This window comes from Kockovaella imperatae, assembly GCF_002102565.1.
Source record: "Kockovaella imperatae strain NRRL Y-17943 chromosome Unknown BD324scaffold_1, whole genome shotgun sequence".
NCBI lineage: Eukaryota > Fungi > Basidiomycota > Tremellomycetes > Tremellales > Cuniculitremaceae > Kockovaella > Kockovaella imperatae.
The window spans coordinates 1,828,060-1,848,025 of NW_019028941.1; the positions used below are offsets into that span (position 1 = coordinate 1,828,060).

The 19,966-nt window shown below is 52.3% G+C and overlaps 6 protein-coding genes across 6 annotated transcripts; 3 read left to right on the forward strand and 3 right to left on the reverse strand.

The window, feature by feature from the left end:
* Positions 1-341: 341 nt before the first annotated feature.
* BD324DRAFT_613689 (fatty acid desaturase-domain-containing protein) lies at positions 342-2,409 on the reverse strand. Its single transcript, XM_022014529.1, has 8 exons — positions 1,657-2,409; positions 1,540-1,607; positions 1,387-1,502; positions 1,317-1,335; positions 1,129-1,276; positions 853-1,087; positions 553-809; positions 342-501 (listed from the first exon to the last, which is right to left on the reverse strand). Exons 1-8 carry the CDS (start codon positions 2,340-2,342, stop codon positions 405-407), a joined length of 1,626 nt encoding a protein of 541 aa, XP_021874901.1. The 5' UTR covers positions 2,343-2,409; the 3' UTR covers positions 342-404.
* A 139-nt stretch (positions 2,410-2,548) lies between these two features.
* Positions 2,549-4,443, reverse strand: BD324DRAFT_613692 (hypothetical protein). Its single transcript, XM_022014530.1, has 10 exons — positions 4,254-4,443; positions 4,146-4,197; positions 4,048-4,091; positions 3,974-3,993; positions 3,868-3,919; positions 3,790-3,816; positions 3,608-3,740; positions 3,120-3,547; positions 3,020-3,058; positions 2,549-2,956 (listed from the first exon to the last, which is right to left on the reverse strand). Exons 2-10 carry the CDS (start codon positions 4,194-4,196, stop codon positions 2,866-2,868), a joined length of 885 nt encoding a protein of 294 aa, XP_021874902.1. The 5' UTR covers position 4,197; positions 4,254-4,443; the 3' UTR covers positions 2,549-2,865.
* A 2,210-nt stretch (positions 4,444-6,653) lies between these two features.
* Positions 6,654-8,048, forward strand: BD324DRAFT_648108 (Pyruvate/Phosphoenolpyruvate kinase-like domain-containing protein; the record flags this gene model as incomplete). Its single annotated transcript, XM_022017781.1, has 8 exons — positions 6,654-6,895; positions 6,962-6,984; positions 7,039-7,074; positions 7,143-7,255; positions 7,324-7,356; positions 7,411-7,467; positions 7,518-7,686; positions 7,747-8,048. 8 exons carry the CDS (start codon positions 6,654-6,656, stop codon positions 8,046-8,048), a joined length of 975 nt encoding a protein of 324 aa, XP_021874903.1.
* Positions 8,049-8,135: 87 nt separating this feature from the next.
* BD324DRAFT_613717 (cytidine deaminase-like protein) lies at positions 8,136-10,793 on the forward strand. Its single transcript, XM_022014531.1, has 9 exons — positions 8,136-8,279; positions 8,335-8,461; positions 8,514-8,590; positions 8,664-9,161; positions 9,209-9,439; positions 9,481-9,656; positions 9,698-9,826; positions 9,883-10,428; positions 10,484-10,793. Exons 1-9 carry the CDS (start codon positions 8,261-8,263, stop codon positions 10,493-10,495), a joined length of 1,815 nt encoding a protein of 604 aa, XP_021874904.1. The 5' UTR covers positions 8,136-8,260; the 3' UTR covers positions 10,496-10,793.
* BD324DRAFT_613723 (hypothetical protein) lies at positions 10,769-13,363 on the forward strand. The gene is made up of 14 exons (XM_022014532.1): positions 10,769-11,210; positions 11,327-11,361; positions 11,424-11,504; positions 11,578-11,760; positions 11,808-11,879; positions 11,934-11,949; positions 11,989-12,072; positions 12,112-12,157; positions 12,222-12,377; positions 12,472-12,609; positions 12,669-12,781; positions 12,842-12,866; positions 12,926-13,116; positions 13,175-13,363. Exons 1-14 carry the CDS (start codon positions 10,894-10,896, stop codon positions 13,296-13,298), a joined length of 1,581 nt encoding a protein of 526 aa, XP_021874905.1. The 5' UTR covers positions 10,769-10,893; the 3' UTR covers positions 13,299-13,363.
* Positions 13,364-13,581: 218 nt separating this feature from the next.
* BD324DRAFT_606840 (hypothetical protein) lies at positions 13,582-18,495 on the reverse strand (the record flags this gene model as incomplete). The annotated part of the gene is made up of 3 exons (XM_022014031.1): positions 13,582-15,002; positions 15,049-18,154; positions 18,226-18,495. The coding sequence occupies 3 exons, from the start codon at positions 18,493-18,495 to the stop codon at positions 13,582-13,584; spliced, it is 4,797 nt and encodes a 1,598-aa protein (XP_021874906.1).
* Between the last annotated feature and the right edge of the window lie 1,471 nt (positions 18,496-19,966).

The following is a 19,966-nucleotide window of genomic DNA, read 5'->3' on the forward strand; positions in this document are numbered from 1 at the left end:
AAGCCTTGATACTTGAAGGCGAGTGGACCAATATTTCAGCCAGAGGATCGAAGTCGCCGTGAACATACAGCCACGGGTACGATTGCGAATGACAAAGCCTCCGCTTACACTTTCCACAAGGACAGAAGGGCGATCAAGCTGACGGATCCGTCTGCAGACTTACTCCGACAGGTCGAGGAACCCCCAAGCGACGGTTGGGCAAGCGAAGCGCATGTCGAGAAGAGATCGATCAGATAGGAGCTTCAGATTCCTGTTTGTCTGGCGAGGTGAAAAGCATCCCGGATCACTCGTCATCCTGACCGCCGGGATTAGCCCATCCTTATCCAATAGCCCGTGAGAAGGTCTAGAATCGTTATGCATTCGTGATGTCATTGCCAGTATCACTGTGGGCCCAGTTTCAACCTCTATCTGAGCTTTTCTTCGATTTCATTGTCGGCGACTTCCTTCAAAAACTGCAGCTGGTTCGCCACGTCTTCGAGGACATTTAAGACCTTTTTGTTCCTAAGGAACCAAGTCAGGAAGGCTGCAGAGCGAACAAATCGGTCCACGTACCCATCAATCCATCCGTGCTCTTGGTATACAAGTTCCTGATCCTTGCAATACTCCTTGACCATACTACTGGCCTGTCTCAGATTATGCCTCGGCATTCGAGGGAACAGGTGGTGTGTAACCTGGAGATGCAGTCCGCCATGGATGAATTCAATATTGGGTGAGCAGACGACGTCCATGGTAGTACGCAGTTGACGGGCAGGGAAAGATTCGACGGGTCCTAGAGCTTCTGTGGAGCATGCAAAGTGGGAGAGGACGATCTGGCGAATGTAAGCTCTGCTCTCATATCCCCGCAATACTCACCTGCACGTGTACAGGAGAAGCGGCGACATGACTGACAAGGATGTACGCCAGCCTCATCTGCCAGCTTGGGAGGTGACGGATCATGGATCCGAAATACGTCCAAAACATTGCTACGCCCATCATTTCCGTCGCCCACATGAGATTGCGCCGGGGTTTGGGTCCAAGCAGATAACTGTAAGAGAGGACATAGAGGTTGACTCTGGCTAATGAGAGTACAATGTAGTACAGTCTATGCCTGAGACAAAGTCAGGCATTGATTGGGCAAGGTGTACACACTGTATTGAGATGAGGGTCTTCGACGCAGCATCGAAGGCCATGATGCGTTTGTAGTAGCTCGACCAGAGATCTCCGAAGAATTGCTTCGAGATGGCGAAGAAAGGAATATGCTGAATATCGGGATCGTGCTCAAGCTCGTTCGGAACAACTATACGCGTCAGACTGCTACGCTCAGCGTGCCGGCTTACGGTGGTGTATGTTGTGGTTCTGACAAGTGGTTTCAGCTAAATTCCCAGTTGAGAGCTTGAGCAGACTCACATCGCACCACCATCCGATACTCAGACCTCCTATGCAGTTTGCAACTGCAATGCCGATAGCTCTATCTTTGGTCCAATTGCCCGTTATCCCAGTGTGCCCGGCATCGTGAGCCAAGACTGAGACAATCAGAGGCTGATACAGTACTCCACTCACAGGTCAATTGATGCCACATGAGACCGAGGAAGAGGGCAGAGGCCATCTGACCCGACCAGCCAGTGGTTCTTCAAGAGGCATCAGAATCTGAGGTCCAAAGCGGGGCATGGTACTCACTTGAGATAGAAGAAGATCGCCAATGCACCCAAAGCTGCGTACCTGATGATATCGCTGCCATAGCCATACAAAGGTCCAGGCTTATCGAATAGGCCAGCGGCCTCGAGTTTGCTCTTTAAGTCTCTGTACGCTAGAGCATATAGGTGCTGCTTCTGCTGGTCGAGCGAGCTATCTGACGGTTCCAACTGCTCGGGTTGAAGACTGAGGACGGCCAGATCTTTTCTGCCGTTTGATGATGAGTCGCTGTTTTGGCTAGACTCGGCCGCAGCAAGTCTCAAACGTCCTTCTCGTCTCCAGTGACCTCTCTGACCATCCTCATGTCGAACCAGACCCAAGGCAATGGGTGGAGTAAGGGGTGTCCAACCCCGCTGCGGATCGACGACGACTCTTGCAATAGCATACCGCTCCACGCGTCTGAGCGCTTCCGATGAATGATAAGCGAGGACTTCATTGGTCGCGTCTCTTCCGACGAAATGGAGGATGGCAAGTTCTCCACCGGGATGGGATCTTGTCCACGAGGAAGCGTTGATCACCAAGTCGTTGTAGATGAATAGCAGTGCACCCTGACATATCCGTTTGGCTACCTCGTCGCGGTCAATCACGGCGAGCTGTCTCGATCTAGGCTTTCGAGTCGGACTACCCTGTAGCCCCAGGGCACTCTCAACCAATTCTGGAGAGTCCGTCATGCTGCTAAGTGATGAACTAAAATATCGCTGTCGGATAGTGAGAACAGTGCAGGATCCTCAAGGGAAGTATATATATGGCCAAGAGGATCTTCAAAATTCTCTTCCTTAAATTGCCATGGGGAGGTGGGGTGGGCAAAAGATTCCGGCACGTGCACAGCCGGGTACTAATCAGAAAATCACCGGAGATGAAAACACCATTACCATTCAAGCCGTCTAACGTCTTGAGGAGCAAGGAATGTAGGATGTCTAAGACCTCTCACCTTCGTCCACCCTATGCCAGAGGGTCAACGTGGACGGCGGTCTCATCCCAAGGCATATACAAGTGAACGCGCTCTGCTCTGTCAGCCTGGCATCATACGATGTGCATTCATCGACCCGAGTATTTGTCGTCCGTCGGCCGCAAATTTCTCAATACCCTCATATGCCAAGATGTCCCATGGTCTTTGCTTTGCCCTTCGCAGCGTTCCCATTTCTCAAATCCCAAAATGGCTCCTCTTTCGACGAATGGCCCGACGTGGATGCCCTAAGCGTATAGAGCCGTTTCGGTCGCATTGTTCTCCTGGAAAGATATTGAATGCCGATGCAAGAATCCATTGACCGTCCGTGCGATTAACCTGTCAGGATGTCTCGCGTCAGCGTCGGGAGCTAAGGTGTGGTTCAAGATAACATATACTTACTCTGCGGATGACCAACTAATGTGTTGATTGTCATGATAACTAAAAGGGGCCCCGAATTAGCAGATCCTCCTTCGGATCCCCCGATGCATGGCCCACTCACCAGTATCCCATCCGACCCTTGTTAGGCCTCTTCTGGTCGACGTACATCTCATACCTCGCACATTCAGTCATTCCGAATGCCTCTGGATACCTCATAACCAAGCTCCAGAAGGATTCCAGGTCAAACAACATAATCTTGGCTCGATTCTCCTTCTGTCCATCTGTCTCCGCCTCCAATTCATCCTTCCACTTGGCGATCTCCTGAGCCAGCGCTCGATTGTATTCTACCACCGATCGGCCTATCAACTCGTGTGAATCAACACCCGTCTCATGGGGAAGATTGTACTTCGGTGAGACATCTAGCGGGGGAAGATTCATGATGAGGATGGACTCTGCGCCTAATTTGTGTAGCCGTCTGCAGGAATCCACCAGTGACTTAGCGAGCGCTTTGCTGGTGTTCTTGATGTCTTTTCGGCCCAGGTCCTCACGCTGAAGATTTGTCAGCGGAACAAATAACACCCCTTGAAAGCTCCCAAGGTCGCCACTTACGTTCATTCTGCCCATATCGTTGATACCAAAGAAAACGACGAATAGCGAATCGTCTGAATGCCAGTTGACCTTCGCTGGACCAGGAAGAGGAGTGAAGAGCTCTCCAAATTCGTCCAGCTGGGTCTGCAGTGTTCTGTGTGGTGTAAGCCGCTAGATTCCCGATGCGAGAACCCCACGCTCACCCGTATGTTTCGAGGCCTGGTGGTATGCTGTCACGACCGTCAGCTAGACGCCCGAATCCCTGACATGACCGCGCTCACATCTCCGCGTCAATGACAGCTCCTGGTCGAGCGTAGTTGTAGTATTGCAAGACTGTAGGATGATCTCAGACTATCATTCAACATTGTTTTGACGCCAGAAACATACCATGAAAGTCGTGGAAGACTCTGCAGACATTTTGTGAGTCGTTTGCCGTACGAAGCACACCAGCTTTGACTCACGCGTAAAGATAATCTGACCACTTCATATCTATCGCTTTGTGATGCTACCATGGGCTATCAGCCAGCCATTCGTGGTGAAACGCCGGTATCCAACAAACCAATTGCTCGTGGTGTCCACCGTGATTGGCCCCGTTTTTGCGGTAGTCCATGCTGCAGAGCCGATCAGCGACGAACCCGCAACAAGCCAAAGCCCAGCAGGGACTCACTCCAGCGTGGCTGTCGGGCAGCCATGTCGATCAGCCAAAGGTGCCTCGAAGCTCAGACTCAGGCACCGACTCACAGTACGAATCTCCGCTGTCAAGGGTCAGCTGCAATGCTTTCTGTCTCGGAAAATAATGTTCCAAAAAATATGGTATTAGAAAATGTCACTCACAAGACAAACATCTTTGTCGTTCTCGGCCAGTCGAAGAAGGAGGCTGCATGATTCGCCCTCTTACCCGTCGACAGTCCTCTCTCTTCCGCATTCCTAATCTTTGGGAAGCCTTTCACAAAGGCATCCATGGGATGTTCATCTTCATTCTTCGGCACCGGCCGCTCGGCTCGCTCGGCCCCCACTTCCGACCTTTTCAGAGACCCAGTGACGACTGCAAGGTCATCGTGGTAGGCTGCAAGGAATATAATGGTTGCGAGACCAACCAAGACGATGAAATAGGTCTGTAATTGTTTCTTTTTACTGGTGTAGATATGACCTGAGGAGCGCCGTCGAGAGTGAAGGGCCGACGACGAAGGGCTCAAGGTGGGGGGGCGGAAGGCCCAAGGAGGCGAAGCTGGTCTTGATCTAGGGGGCGATGACGATGGGCTCAGTGCCATTGGACGCCCCGGCGACGAACGAAGCGATTCCGAGTTACTGGATGGACGAGGATCCATTCTCGACAATTGTGTGGAATGCAAATGAGAAGAGATCTAAGACCAGCAAGAAGATGAAGATGAAGATGTGCTATACTAGGAACAACATGACGGCGGAATAACATCGCCATACTGAAAGCATCTCTTTTTGTGCCTCTCCTTGCCTTTCGGGTGTGCTATGGTCAACGCATACACACTCCCTCGCTCATTTCCCTGGAGATCTGTTGGCACTTGGGCCTTGCTTCAGTGCGCTGGACACACACTTTTTCGTTGGTACCCTGACTGTTGAGTTATATCGATATACCTCGATCCTGCATTGTGGGAGTCGCGTGTCCAACGAGAGTATGTCTGTTTCAGCTTTCTTCTATCACTCCGGCACGGCATCCCAGCCCGAACTGTAAAAACAAGCTTCTTCTTCCTGTACACAGCCGCCTCTGATGTTTTCAGCACAGAGAGAGAGAGAGAGGGAGAGAGAGAGAGAGAGAGAGAGAGATCCGATTCCATGACATAAATACACGTAGTTTGGCCACAGCCTCGGACAGGGGACTACCCCAGGTTGTGGTGCCACCGTGTGACATGACAGGGTTTCTGCCCAAGTGTGTGACGCCCTTTTGGCTTTTTTTCCCATCGTAAATTCATTTTCACGGGAAGAGATGGGTTGAGTGTGAGAGCGAAGACTCAGCAGAACTTTGAGCGGCGGCGCTTGTGAATGGTAGGTCCGAGACATGTCGAATCGACTCATTGTTGTCCGATCTCCTCCTGCCTTCCCGCATCGTGTAGACTTTCATGGTTTCCCAAGCCGTTTAAAGGCGTTTGTTTACAGTTTGCTCACGGGAATTGTACGCCGCGCCTCTTACGACAGAGTTTGAACAACACAATCGGCTGGGGCCGACTTTGTGTGGAGGCTCAGAGCGTTCTCGAGAACTTCACCTGCTACCAGGGCCATCTTCTTCATATCATGTTTACGTGACGGGCAATGATCATCTTTCGCCCGATGCTGGTCCATAGGACTGTCTTGGTTTAAGGAAAAGTTCCGAATAAAGCGTGACGTGAGTCTCGCCGGGCAATATCCGACGGAACCCAACCAGCAATGCATCGTCAAGGAGGATACTGGCACCTCCCAGTTTCCCACGATGAGTTCCGGTGCAAGATCTGCGCACGCCTAGAGAGTGCAACGCCACGTCATGCCGATGCCGACATCTCAGTTCAAATAAATGTCGTGAACCGCCCCAGCCCCGTATGATGCTCAACTCCAGAGATCAGCCGATGAGGCGACGCATACGCTGGTCCGGACTGCGAGTCGCATTCCGTTCATCACTAGGTGCTGAGTGACCTAGGGTGGAGGCAGGCATAAGAGGACAAGCCGTCGGTCTTCGGGGCAATCTTGATCACAATTTATTAATTGTGAAGCAAGCCGCTACCTATTCTTCGAAAGTGGAGAATGTGAAGATCAATCTCAAAATGAAACTTGATGATGCATCTGGGATGACTGGTGCGTCTAGGCTGCGGCTTCCCTCGACGGTCTATATTGGCGTTATCATGAGCTCTGAACAGTCGATATGCCGATTCAGCTTTGCCGCCGAGATCCGCAGCCCGATGCGGTGACCACTACCGGTCAAGTTGTTCGGGCATTTTGGCGATGCCCGGGCTCTTCTGTACGTAGAAGCCTTACCTGATGAGATATAAAAAGAGATCATGTTGTCGCTTCTCCTCTCCTCTCACACTTCCAATTGATCATTCCACCACTCGACGCTCGCAACATGTCCAACGGTACACCCGCCCAAGATGCTTCGACTCAATACTCTTTCGGAAACCCCCCTCCTCTTGGGAACCCCGTCACCGGCGCCATGATCGGAACAGATCCCGCTGCTCCTCAATTCGAACCCATTCGAAAATACCGTGGAGATTCTCTTCTCCAGACCTTTAGAATGAGGGACAGACTTAGAAACAAGGCTCCAATGATCGGGTATGGCCTTGGATTGGCCAACCCGGAGATCGCGAGGTGAGCTCCAGTCACAATATGCCCGGTCGAGACAGGATATTCACCATCGACCCCTTTACATTGCAGAATGATCGCCAGTGCTGGATTCGGTGGGTGAACATGCTTGGGCTTCTTACTGTGCTTGACGCTCTGCACGAATGCAGATTTCATCTTCATTGACTGGGAGCACACTGCCATCGGTAAGCTATTTGAGCTCGGCAACGTGCCGTCGAACAACAATTCCCACCTTGAACTGACCCTATTTCAGGCATCAAGGAAGTCACCGAGCTCATCCGATGGATCAACCTCACTGGTGAAGGGACCACCGCTGTTGTGGTCCGAGTACCCACACATGAGCATAATTGGATTGCCTGGGCTTTGGTGAGAGATATGCCATGATAGCATGCAGTCGCATCACGGCATCACAGCTGATCCGCACCATGGACTAGGATGCTGGCGCTTCTGGGATCATTCTGCCTCATGTGAGTCGAGTAGACACTGTCGTGGGCTTGGTCAAGACTGACAGTGGCGCTCAGACCGAGACCGTCGAACAAGCCAAAGCTGCTGTGGCTGCTGCGCGATTCTACACGCAGGTGAAGCATTTGACGCAGACAGCCCAAGACATCTCTGATCATTTGCACAGGGTGGTCACCGATCCTATCCTCCCTTTGCGATGCCCCTTGGTATCAACGATGGTGACCACAAGGACAATGCCCTCCCTTGGGATATCTACAATCGATCCGCCGTGATCCTTCAGCTCGAAAGTAAGAAGGGAGCAGACAACGCAGATGCCATCGCGGCCGTCGAGGGAGGTGAGCCTAAGAGTCCTGCCCTCCCTTCAACCGGTCGCTGACACTGTCACCTCATCCCAGTCGACGGACTCATGTGTGGACACATGGATCTGCGATTCGATCTCGGACTCGGTTACGGAGGAGCAATGGACGAGCCTGAATACCTCGAAGGTGTCGGCAAGATCCTGTCTGCGGCCAAGAAGCATGGAGATAAACCCGTTCTCACTTTTGCGCAAGGTCCAGCAGCACAAGAGAAACTGATCCAAGCTGGTTTCCGAATGCTCATGGTCGGATCCGATGGCATGGACCTGGCGGCGGGGATGCGAAAACAATTGAATGGCGCGCATGAAGTTGTCAAGAACGCTTGGAAGCCCAACCCGTGAAGCGGAGCAGGACTCATTCGTCCCTCGTAGAACTGTAGCCGCCAAATGTATCCAGATGACAATGAGCATGACGTGGTATTTTTCTGACGACACATGGATTTTTTCCCCTAAATCTCGCCGACATGAGTGAGAGTTGAGAGCGTAGTTGAGCATAGTTGAGCATAGTTGAGCAGCTGCCTCTCAACCTCCCCTATTGCTGCGTGACAATCACAATGTCGGACGCACCGATTGGTGAGAAAAGATTCAGTGACTGGAGCACAGAGCCCATCCACTTACAGCCCTTCAGCTCTTCTCTCTGTCTATGACAAGACTGGCCTATTGCCATTTGCCAAAAGTCTAAAAGACTTGGGTTTCCGACTATTGGGAAGTGGTGGCACGGCCAAACAGATAAGAGAGGCCGGTATCGAGATCGAGTGGGATCTAGTTTCCAGCAGGATTGGAACTTGCGAGCTGATAAAGCCATAGAGATGTCTCCTCCATCACCAAAGCACCTGAAATGCTAGGAGGACGAGTCAAGACTCTGCATCCTGCTGTTCATGGAGGTAGGTTGATTGATGTCGTTTGACCGGCACGGTCGTCAGTATCCCCGATTCGGACTCACCATGCTGCCCCTAGGAATCCTGTCTCGAGACATCGAATCAGACCTTGCAGATCTCTCGGCCAATTCTATAGCTCCCATCTCCATCGTGGCTTGCAATCTCTACCCCTTCGTACTTCAAACGGCCAAGCCTGACTGCACTTTGGCTGGAGCCATAGAGGAGATCGATATCGGAGGTGTGACTCTACTTCGAGCAGCGGCGAAGAACCACATCCGAGTGACCATCGCATCTCAACCTTCCGACTACGATACCATTATCTCCGAGTGGAAGAGCTCTGGAAAGGTTTCTGATGCCACAAAGCGAGGATTGGCCTTGAAGGCATTTGAACAGACAAAAGGTTACGACGAGGCCATCTCCGACTACTTCAGGAAGGTGTACAGCTCTTTGGGCTCTGAAGCGGAGTTGAAAGCGGGTGCAGGAGTCGAATATCAGAGATTACCGCTCAGATATGGCGCCAACCCGCATCAGAAGCCTGCTCAAGCGTTTGTCGAACAGGGAGAAATGCCTATCACAGGTGAGTCGCAAGGTACACCTTGAGAAGCAAGTCTAACATGCGTTCAGTCGTCTCTGGTTCTCCCGGTTACATCAACCTTTTGGATGCGCTTAATTCGTGGGCCCTCGTTAAAGAGCTCTCTGCAGCTCTCGACCTCCCAGCAGCCGCTTCCTTCAAGCATGTCTCGCCCGCCGGAGCTGCCGTCGGACTTCCGCTCAATGACATAGACGCAAAAGTATTCGGGGTGGAGGATATCAAAGACATGTCCCCGTTGGCATGTGCCTACGCTCGGGCCAGAGGTGAATTGGGGCATCCTAGCGTCTAATCTCTGACGGTTCAGGCGCCGACCGAATGTCTTCATTCGGTGACTTTATCGCCTTGTCTCACACCGTCGACACGCCTACTGCCAAGATCATATCGCGAGAAGTATCAGACGGTGTGATCGCCCCTGGTTTCGAACCGGAAGCGCTCGAGATTCTGCAGAAGAAGAAGGCTGGGAAGTATTGCGTCCTCCAGGTGAGCAGTACGTCCTGAGGAAAAGGGCTGATCTGATGTAGATGGACCCGGCGTACGAGCCACCAGAGATTGAGACCCGTCAGGTGTATGGAATCTCCCTTCAGCAGAAGCGAAACGACTGCAAGATTGATTCTTCATTGTTCAAAAACGTGGTGACCAAGAACAAGGACGTGAGAGCGCCATTGGCATGTTTTATCACTATTCTAATGCTTCTCACCTATCCTAGCTCCCGGAATCCGCTCTGATTGACCTCACAGTCGCCACCCTTGCTCTGAAATACACTCAATCCAACTCTGTCTGCTATGCCCTCAACGGCACTGTCATCGGTCTTGGAGCTGGTCAGCAATCCCGTATTCACTGTACCAGGCTGGCAGGTGACAAGGCCGACAACTGGTGGCTGAGGCATCATTCTCGCGTTCTGGATCTGCCATTCAAGAAGGGGACCAAGAGAGCAGATAAGGCCAACGCGATTGATCAATTCGTCACCGGTATTGCGTTCGAGTCAGAAGGAGGAGAGAGGCAACAATGGGAAGGGCTATTCGAGACTGTCCCATCACCATTGACAGCGGAAGAAAAGGCATCGCATATGTCTCAGCTGAAGAACGTCGTCTGCTCTTCTGATGCGTTCTTCCCCTTCCCCGACAACGTCCATCGATGCGTCAAGAGTGGTGTAGGATATATTGCAGCTGCTAGCGGCAGCATCATGGATCAGCAGTGCATCAAGGCGGCGGACGAGGCTGGGATCGTCTTCTGTCACACTGACCTGCGGCTCGTGAGTGTAGTTACGGCTTCATGCATGGTCTTTGCTAACGCTGCTCACTGCGTAGTTCCACCACTAAGGTTGGTGGTCTAGGTCTAGATTTCCGTTGAGTCTCAGGTGGCATTTGCGGAAGTGGGTTAGCAGATATGTTCTGTATTGCCTGCGGAATAGAATACATCATATGTGTCCTAGACTCGGCGTGCATGAAGTCTCTGAGGGAGGAGGTGGGGAAATGAAAGATGAGAGTGATATCAGCGTCCGCCCTCGGGGTCACCGGTTGAATTGAGCCGAAGCGTGTTCGGTAATTGAAAAAAATCGTCAGCCTTTTTTCAACTTCATTTGAAAAAAAGAAAGAAAGAAAGAAAGAAAGAAAGAAAGAAAGAAAGAAAGAGGCAAAGGGACAGCAAAGTATTACAAGCTGGAATTTAGGACGCTCATTCATTCCTAACACATAGTGGGATCTGCTCACTGCCCGTCATGTTCTCTTCGACGAGATCGGGCAGGATGTCTCCACCTGCTTCTGATTCATCTCGAACCCGAAAGTATCGACAGCCAGGCAAAATGGTGCCTGGTCGTCTGACACGATCTCGCATCTTGACTTTTCTTACCGTTTGCCTTCTCAGCATATGCTTGATCCCATCTCTACGCTGTGCCATTGGAATCAATGCCGGATCAGACTCATGCTCAGATTCTCCATCCAAAATGGCCAAGGACCTCTTTCGAAGTAATCATGCTTCGTCTGCACGTGCTTGTGGAATATGCGATGTTGCTCCAGCAATGTGCGAGGAGTATGGGTGAGTTCAACAGAGAGGCCTTTGTTCTCTGGATCAGTGCGAAGACCAACTTGCTTCGCGAGGAGGATTGTAGTCATCAAATGAGTAATCTTGGTCCTGATGATTCTCCTTTGCAGAGTCGCTGGCATGCGCCGTGCTATGAGCTACATGGGTGAGATTGGCCCAGCTTTGTCGTCAGACATGAATGTGCTGCTGATACTTTGATTCTGCTAGGCTCTGGAGATCGTGTACAACGTTTCATCGTGAAAGCCAAACAGGGCAAAGGTTTCAACGTTGGCGTGTTGGGCGGTTCCGGTGAGCGACGCGCCGCCGTCTTCGTGACCCTCTTCGCTTTCGTCCGACTGATCAACGCCTTCCCCCTTCGTAGTTTCCAAAGGATTCGGTCTTGACTGGACCAATACCGACAACCTGCACACTCACACAAACATGCACCGAGTCATATTTGACCATCTCGATAGTCTGTACCCAGCACCTAATGGTATGGTCAATGGCACCAGTGGGAGAAGTGAAGGGAAGAATGGATTCGTCAACGGCGCATTGGGTGGAACGGGTGCGAATGCCACGAAGAGTCGTTGCGATAGCTGACATTGTCCACAGGCACAGATTACTTTTCCATGTGTTACAAGGAGCATATTCCGGATGATGTCGATTTGGTGCTTCTCGAACTGGGTGAGATAAGCAAATGTTGACAATGGAAGAATATTCTGCTGACCATCCTTGTAGCCATCAATGACCAACTGTGAGCATCGAATACGTCTTCAGATACTGATTATCTCAGCCTTTTGAGGAACATCAACTCATACGAGCAACTCGTCAGAGCTCTTATGGAATTACCAGAGGTTCCCGCGATCATCAATATCCAGTAGGTCTTTTCCAAGCAGAGACATATTGATAGATTCAGAATTTTTGCTCTCATGTTCCCAGAAATCGCCCAGGGCGGAGAGATGGTAAGCGTCCTATGCCTGCTCACCGTTCAGCCGCACGGCCCGCGCTGATCAAGAGCTACGGTAGCATGCTGGAGTCTCCCAATACTATGATCTGCCCGTCGTCTCATTTAGAAACCTCTTACTACCTACCATCCTGAGGGACAATACACTGTTGAGGAAATGGTTTTCTCGGCGTAGTGATAAAGAGGAGGAGAATTATGGCGAGGTTGATCTAAGACATGTGAGTCCCTCATGCTAAGTCATAATTCGCGGCCGCTACATGCGATGGTACCCATTCTGAGATGAATCCGAACTGCCACTTACGTCCCTCTCAGGTAAATAAGAGGGGTCATAGACTCGCAGGCGATCTCGTCAAGGCGTACCTTGATACCCAAATCTGCGAAGTAGAGAATCTCGAAAAGCAGCGCGGATACCTATCGCTGGACGATTTCCCGGTCCAACCTCTACCCAGAGCAAGTCTTCCTCAGGACGGCTCTCCAATGAACATACTGACGCTTTGACTCCACCATAGCTGCTTATCGGCAAAAAGTTTGACCTGGAGGAGACGGTGCCCAAGCTGGATCCAGTATGTTATTCGACTCGATCGGAGAAAAGTCCACTGGCGCCGCAGGTGAACACTGGATGGTGAGTGGCCGGATGCCGACTTGGAATGTGGACGGGATACTGACCTTCTCCATCCGTTAGGCGAGAATGGAGCTGGCAGGAAAAGGTATATCAAAGCCGTCCCTGCGCCGTGGCTCGAGGCTCTGTGCTGACGCTCGTTTGCAGAAATATCTCGTTGCTGACGTCCCGGGCGCAACGATGAAGCTAGATTTCTTCACTAGGATTGGCAGACTGGAGGTCTTCTACCTCAGGTCCAAGGCTTACGGATTGGGAACTGCGGATTGCTGGGTTGACGATGACAGGCAGCACGCAAAGAGAATGGAAGGGTGGTGGGATCTTCCATACAACATTGGCAGGTGTGTTTTCTCTCTGACCCATTCCTTGTCACGGACCTCTGTCTGACAAGCGTGACAGGACGGAGCTTATTGCCGAGGGACTAAGCGAAGGCAAACACGTGCTGACTTGCGAGTTGAGACCGGAGACTAAAGACCCTGGTGGAGGCTTAGAATTTAGACTGATCTCGGTCAATTCAGTGTGATCAAGTTCGTGCGGACACACACACACACACACACACACACAAACATAAATATGCATCATTTTGGGTACCGCGTCGGCGAGAAAACGGAGAGCAGGGTCTATGCGAGCGATGTGCATTATAGACATTCATTCGATGCGCTGTCAAAAGCAGCGAGATGGTACAAAAAGTGTTGATCTCTACATTGACTGCGAGCCCAGCTCAATAGTCATAGAAAAGGAGTGTGTTTTTCCCGAAAAGAGTGTGAGAGAGTAGCAATATGTGTGATGAGGGAGGGAGACGGTTTCTAGATCTGGTCCTGTCGAGTCTTCTTGGCAGGATTGAATCTCTTGACGGACCGAACCTTTTGTCCGAGCGCCGCTGCGAACTCCGCTCGCTTGGAACCAGCCGAGCAGTTGTCATCCGCAGAGACACTGTAAACACTCCAAGCTCCAGAACCACCACACTGAGTAGTCGAGGACCCTCCGCATGCAGTCGAGCAGGATGAGCCGCTTACTGATTGGGATGGAGCGGATTGAGAGCAGGCGCAAGTCTGACCACCGGTCGTCGCTGCGTAAGCCATGCCATTGGCTTGGCACCAGGCTTGACAATTGGCATTGCTGAGCTGAGACGACGTCATGCTGTTCGAGAAGCTCGAGGCAGGGTCAGAGAAGCAGCCGACATAGTTGGAGGCAGATGGAGTGGGAGCCGAGGACGAGGTAGATGAAGAAGACGTCGTCGCTGAAGCCTTGGTCGCTGAGACGTCCAGTCCCTTTCCTGTGAACGAGGTCTGGGGAGCTGTCGAGGTGCTGGATGCAGCACCGGTAGACATGGCTGCGGAAGAGGTCACCGAAGACGAGATTGAGGACGACTTGACGGCGGATGACATGGGCGTCGACGACATGGGTGCCGATGAAGTGACAGCAGAGGTCGACTTGGAGGTCGAGGACATGGCTGGCGACATGGCGGCGGAGGAAGAAGTCGACTTGACAGCTGACGAGACGGCAGGGGAAGACGACGATTTGATGGCCGAGGACATGGCCGTCTGAGATGACGATGATGCGCTGGACTGAGCCGACGACGATGATGAAGCGCTGGACGGAGCCGACGACGACACTGCGGAAGACATCGCCTTTGAGGCCGATGAAGCGACCGTGGTTGATGTCGCAGCTGACGAGGAAAGTGTCGGTTTCAGCGAAGTCGTCGACACTTTGACCGAAGAAGAAGCGACCGAGCTGGATGAGGAGATCGACATGCTAGAGGACTTGCCGGGCCAGACGATAGCCGGGCTCGAAAGACTTGAGAAGCCGCTCTTGAAAAGTGAGACCTTCCAGGATCCTCCACACGCTTGAGTGCTGTTCCCCGGGCATGGAGAGTTGCAGGACGCGTCGGTCATCATCGTGTGGGGAATAGCAGTACCGCAGAAACATTGGTTACCGCTCTCAGTTCCATACACAGAGTATCCCTTGACATTGCAGATGTCGCGGCACTGACTGTTGGTGAGACCAGACGAGGACATCTGGAAGTTGGGCAAGATCCTCGGATTCCCACTGTCTTGGAAACATCCAACATAGTCTTTCGGGAACCCAACCGCAGCCGGCGAAGGTGCGTAAACTGAGATCAGATAATCGTTGCCGCACATCTGACTCGAGTCACCGGAACACGGGAAAGAGCAATACGAGGAGGGGAAAGAGCTGCCAACGTTGGCTGCAGAGCCACAGTAACAGCCTGGAATCCAAGTCAGCGGACAGTCACGTCAGGACAAACGACTCACTGTCTCCTCCTTGGACTGCTGCGATTTCCTGTCCGTAAGCCATACAGAATCGTTGACAGAACTGAGGAGTCATTTTGCCGGAGTTTGTGAAACTGTAGTTGGCTTTGGAACCGAACTGTCCATACGCAAAGCAACCCTGGTATCCAGCGTTCGAGGCTCCGCCCGATGGCGTCGACGGTGATCCGACAGGTGCTGATACCGAAGCAGATGCGGTGTCGGAAGAGGACGGCTGCGCCGAAGGGCCCTGGCCCCCGACGTAGAGTGAAACTCGATAGCCCCCTCCACACATTTCTGCCTTGTTTCCGTAACATTGGTTGTTGCACTCGGAATCCGCGCGCCTGTAGTATGCCGTACCATTGGCGAGAGTGTTGGAGCAGAAGCACTGGTTGCCTCCTTCAGCGCCGGCAAACAAGAACCCTTGAGCAGCACAGTTGTCTCGACAGTAGTCGGTTGTCAATGCGCTGTTGGACCAAAAGGCGCCTTTCAGCAACCTCACGGAGGTATCACCCCAGCAGCCCATGTAACCGTTGGAATCCGCAGCAGCGACCGAGTAAGGGTTGACAAAGTTGCTGCTGGCAGAGACAGGCCAGACTTGAACAGCGCTGTAAGCACCACAAGTCTGGTTCGCGTTAGCATTGCAGGGAGTGGTGCAGGAGGATTGGCCAAGATGGATTTGTGGCGAAACGGTACTGCACATGCAAGTTTTGCCATTGTTGAGTCCCGCGTAGGTGGCGCCCTGAGCTTGACAGTAGTAGATACACGAGTCGACCGTCATGTACGTTGAGGTGAATTGCGCTCCATTCATCTTGTTGTAATCGGCGAAGCAACCAGTACTGCCGGAACCACTGGGAGACCAAGCGGCACCTGCCGAGGGCGTTGCGGAAGCAGTCACTGAGGAGGTCGCAGAAGCAGCTCCAGACACCACGGCGGCCGTTGGAGTGGCCTTCGTTGACGCTGCAGCAGAAGTCGATGGCAGTCCGGTGAGCTGTACGGCTTCAAAGTTGCCCCATCCACCGCACGTTTGAGACTGGTCACCGGGACACTGTACGTTGCAGTTGATGTTGAACGGAACGAGCGTGTTTCCTTTGGTGGGATCCGTATTGGTGCACCGACAGTAATTCCCAACCTCGAGAATCATCCAGCTGTAGCCAAGACCGGTGCAGGTAGCTTGGCATCGCGAAGGGTTGTTGGAGCTATCGTATCGCGAGAAGTTGTAGTAACCTGTGCCACTGTAAGGATCTTTGTAACATCCGGCCCATCCAACAGGCTTGGTGGCAATCGCTGCTTGGATTGAAGCAGTGTACGGCGCGGTCGAGTAGAGTTCGGAGATGAACTGAGCTCCGCAAGTCTCGCTCTTGTTTCCGGAACAGGGAAGGTTGCACATGCTGTCCGGATATAATGAGGAGCCGACCCACTGGTTACCGCAGCGACATTGGTTGCCCGAAGTGACAGCGGCTAGGGAGTAGTTGAGGGCAGCACAGCCAGCTTGGCATGAGTCCACCGTGATACTGTTGGTACCGCCCCATTGGTATCCGGTCAAGCCGTTACTCCATCCATTGGAGTAGCAACCTTGGCGACCGGGCGGGTATTTGGGATTGGCCTGAGCTTTGACTCCAGTTGAGGAGATATTGTAGATACTGTATTGTTGACTCTGTCCTCCGCAATATTGTGAGCTATCGCCCGAGCATGTAGAAGAGCAGGAGGCGTCATTTTGCCAGTATCCAGCGCCGCGAGAGAAGCCGCTACCGCATTGGCAAACGTTTCCAGAAGAGGTCGCGGCCCACGTAGCATTGTAGCCGGCGCATGTCTGGATGCAGTAATCGTTGGTCATGGTTGAGGCAGTGAAGGTCATGACTGGGTTGGAGACCATGTTAGTGGATGAGCCACCCGTGTTGTAGCAGCCGACATATCCGGCCTCGGTACCATTGCTTGGAGTGACACCCGCTTCGACTGCTGACTTAGTGCCAGAAGGAGCGTACCAGATGGCGTGGGTGTTCTGTCCTCCACAGGTTTCACTACTGTCTCCTGGACAAGTAGAATTGCATTGACCTGGATACCATGGAGCGTTTGGATCGACACTCGGTGCACATCGGCATTCCCAGTTACCGTTGTAGGTGCCGATGAAGGCGTAGGGCAGGTTGTTGGAGACACAGTTGTTCTGACATTCAGTTGCCGTCAATTGAGAGTCTTTGTATAGGGTCGTTGTGGTGTCAAAGACTGCAGGCGAGTTCTGAACGCATCCAAGGTAGCTCCAGCCGGGAGTGGTAGGCAGAGGCTGAACAGCTGGAGGGGACGCAATAAGAGGTCCATTGGTACCTTGGAAGGGTATAACATTAGGCTGGGCGACAGTGCCGCAATTGGTCGGCTTGGTGGGAGTGTTGCCCCAGAGAGGGTTGCACCCTGGAAGCGTCGGGACAGGGACCAAGTCGGTGTTGCTCTCGCCGGGTTCGTTCATTTGACCGAGGTCGGGTTGGCAGTTGGCAGCGGCGTTGGGGTCGTAGTATGGGGCAAGGACTTCGCACTCCTGGATAGCGATGGCAGTGCTTCCACCAGTACATGAAGAGTCGTTCAAAGCTCGAGCAAGAATCTCAGTGTCCCAACCGTTGGTGAAGTCTGCGTGAACTCCGTACCCAGTGGTGTCTCCGTTTGCCCAGGCGAGATTTCCGGCGAGAGTCTCCCCTGGCGCCCAATTGGAAGGGCTGTAGGTGTACTCGAGCATGATCTGAGGGAGGCGGATAGGGTGTGACCACGGGCATGTTCCGGAATTTTGACTCTGCTGAGGCCAAGTCATATGTGATTGATCCGACTTGTACAGGTTGACACCGTCCCAACAACAGGGAAATTGAATGTCGACCCGCAACCCGTAGGGACAATCACGGGGAAAATTGAAATTGGTACCGGTGAGATCGTTCGCCAGGTTCTGTTGCACATGGCAAGCCCAAGCGGCAATGGTGGGTTGCTTGTTGTTGGGATTTCCAGTGAGCATGCGAAGCCCCTCGGGGAAAGGGGAGACTGGCTCTGAAGGCGAATTTCGACCAAGATGGTAGTAGAATCGGGTATGAGCGCCTAGGGGAGTGAAAGACGAGCCATTGTTGTTGATCCAGTACTGAATGGCGGGTGAGGAGGGGAGAGATCATGTCAGTATGTCTCTCCTGTTACATTCGTGATTTTACTCACGAGCTTGGGTACCCAATAGTTTGACTTGTCGACGGTGATGGCGGCTGTCGTGCAGGAAGCCTTTTGAGAGTCTGCATAATTGTATGCAGCTCCAAAGGCAGATCCACCGAGGATCTGATGCATGTGACCAGAGACGGCGTTGGGATCAACGATAGGATCCAGTCGCTCATTGACGAGTGTGTAGAGCTCGTTGATGTGCCAAGACGCCGTTTGAGCGTTGACGCTCGCGATCGCCGCCAGGGCGATCGCGAGTTGAGAAAACATCATCATGGTGATGGTGCTTTGAGATCTGAAGGAGTGTCACGCGGCGGAAAGCTGAAAGAATGTGGGTGAGAGTGTTGAATGGATCTCTCTGATCGTATGTTGTCCGTGTGTGAACGAGTGTGATGCCTCTTTTCGTTTTGAGAGGGAATGTCAGCAACGATGCAAAGAGGGCAGACGAATCGACGGTCAACGCGATGTGTGTGACTCTGAGCGCGAGCAGGACAGAGGCGGAGGGAGGTAGTGAGGGAGTGAGGGAGGGAGAGAGGGAGGGAGGGAGGGGGAAAGGGTAGGCGATCTACGCCGTGGAGATGGGAGTGGTGGATGGGGTGGTAAGAGGTGAGATGAGACGAGAGAATGAGAATGGACGTAGTGGAGGATATATACAAAATAAAATGATCAACCGCCGGCGCACACGCCTCTGATCATTTTTTTTTTTTTGGTTCTGAAACGAGCGAGTTGCTAGTTCCAGACACGCACCACGCCGGAGATTGAAAAATAGGAGTTGGCAGGTCGAAAACGAGGCGCAAGGGCAGAGGAAATGAAATGAAAATAAAAAGATAAAACGCCATGGTCGCGTTTGGCGAAGAGGCACCAGGCGAAAAAAAAAAGCACACGCGCCAGCACCGAGCAAGAGAAGGGGGGTCACGTCACGTGATTTGTTATCACCATGCACGGTGGAGGTTCGGTAGGAAGTGTGATGCCAAGAAGGATGATGGCCAAGGAGGAGGTTTGTGGCGATAGAGAAAGGATGGGAGGTCATAACTCACCCGTTCTTAGCTATCACCGTGTTGTTGGGCGAGAATCCTGCTGAGAGCTCGTTGAGTGTCCAAGCGGGTGTGGTAGAGAAACGGATAGAATCAACTCGCACGGTGTTCGGTCTTCGTCCCACGAATGGCGAGGCTACACGGCGAGGGCAAAAAGAAAAGGGGATCGTGAATCGAATGGATCGCTCTTAAAAAGAGGCGAATGCTGTGAAGGTATGAATCAATCAGACCCAACACAGATGACTGCGTCAAAATTGTTCAAAGTAACAAACGAGACAAGTCGTCAAGACCAAAACTCGAATGAAGGGTAAAAGATACTGATTCAATGAAGGGGGTGGGAGGGGGAGGGAAATGGATGCGATCTTATATATCTCAACCGACGGTCCCAAAGAGTTCAATGATGAGGACATGCATCGTCAGGCTCAACGGTGAAGGAGAGGAGGAATAGCAGCAGCAGCAGCAGCAGCAGCAATCGGCCGTTGCGATGGAAAATGATTGCATGGGCTGCTTTCCTTGTTCAGTCGTAAACCGGTGGCCCTCGTTCGAAATTGATTCGGTGGCGTTTCATCAGGGACCAACAGAGTGTAAGGATAGGAGAGGTACCTGTATCTCTGGAACGGGGGCTTGTTCTCTATGCATGTATGCTCCACAACTATCTCTCTGTCTATTGCCGCCGACGATGCCCAGAAATGACTGCTGTACAAACCACAAAT

What these genes read in the sequence shown, in the direction of transcription:
- BD324DRAFT_613689 (XM_022014529.1), bottom strand. Translation starts at nt 2,342, where the DNA reads ATGACGGACTCTCCAGAATTGGTTGAGAGTGCCCTGGGGCTACAGGGT. An exon ending in AAGACCCTCATCTCAATACA is followed by an intron (nt 1,088 to 1,128) that starts GTGTGTACACCT and finishes ACTTTGTCTCAG; the next exon opens with GCATAGACTGTACTACATTG. An exon ending in CTTCTCCTGTACACGTGCAG is followed by an intron (nt 810 to 852) that starts GTGAGTATTGCG and finishes TACATTCGCCAG; the next exon opens with ATCGTCCTCTCCCACTTTGC.
- BD324DRAFT_613692 (XM_022014530.1), bottom strand. Translation starts at nt 4,196, where the DNA reads ATGGACTACCGCAAAAACGGGGCCAATCACGGTGGACACCACGAGCAA. An exon ending in CCAGGCCTCGAAACATACGG is followed by an intron (nt 3,741 to 3,789) that starts GTGAGCGTGGGG and finishes TACACCACACAG; the next exon opens with AACACTGCAGACCCAGCTGG. An exon ending in ATTAGTTGGTCATCCGCAGA is followed by an intron (nt 2,957 to 3,019) that starts GTAAGTATATGT and finishes ACATCCTGACAG; the next exon opens with GTTAATCGCACGGACGGTCA.
- BD324DRAFT_613717 (XM_022014531.1), top strand. An exon ending in GCATCCTGCTGTTCATGGAG is followed by an intron (nt 8,591 to 8,663) that starts GTAGGTTGATTG and finishes TGCTGCCCCTAG; the next exon opens with GAATCCTGTCTCGAGACATC. An exon ending in GGGAGAAATGCCTATCACAG is followed by an intron (nt 9,162 to 9,208) that starts GTGAGTCGCAAG and finishes ACATGCGTTCAG; the next exon opens with TCGTCTCTGGTTCTCCCGGT.
- BD324DRAFT_613723 (XM_022014532.1), top strand. Translation starts at nt 10,894, where the DNA reads ATGTTCTCTTCGACGAGATCGGGCAGGATGTCTCCACCTGCTTCTGAT. An exon ending in GCGAGGTTGATCTAAGACAT is followed by an intron (nt 12,378 to 12,471) that starts GTGAGTCCCTCA and finishes CGTCCCTCTCAG; the next exon opens with GTAAATAAGAGGGGTCATAG. An exon ending in CCGCAGGTGAACACTGGATG is followed by an intron (nt 12,782 to 12,841) that starts GTGAGTGGCCGG and finishes TCCATCCGTTAG; the next exon opens with GCGAGAATGGAGCTGGCAGG.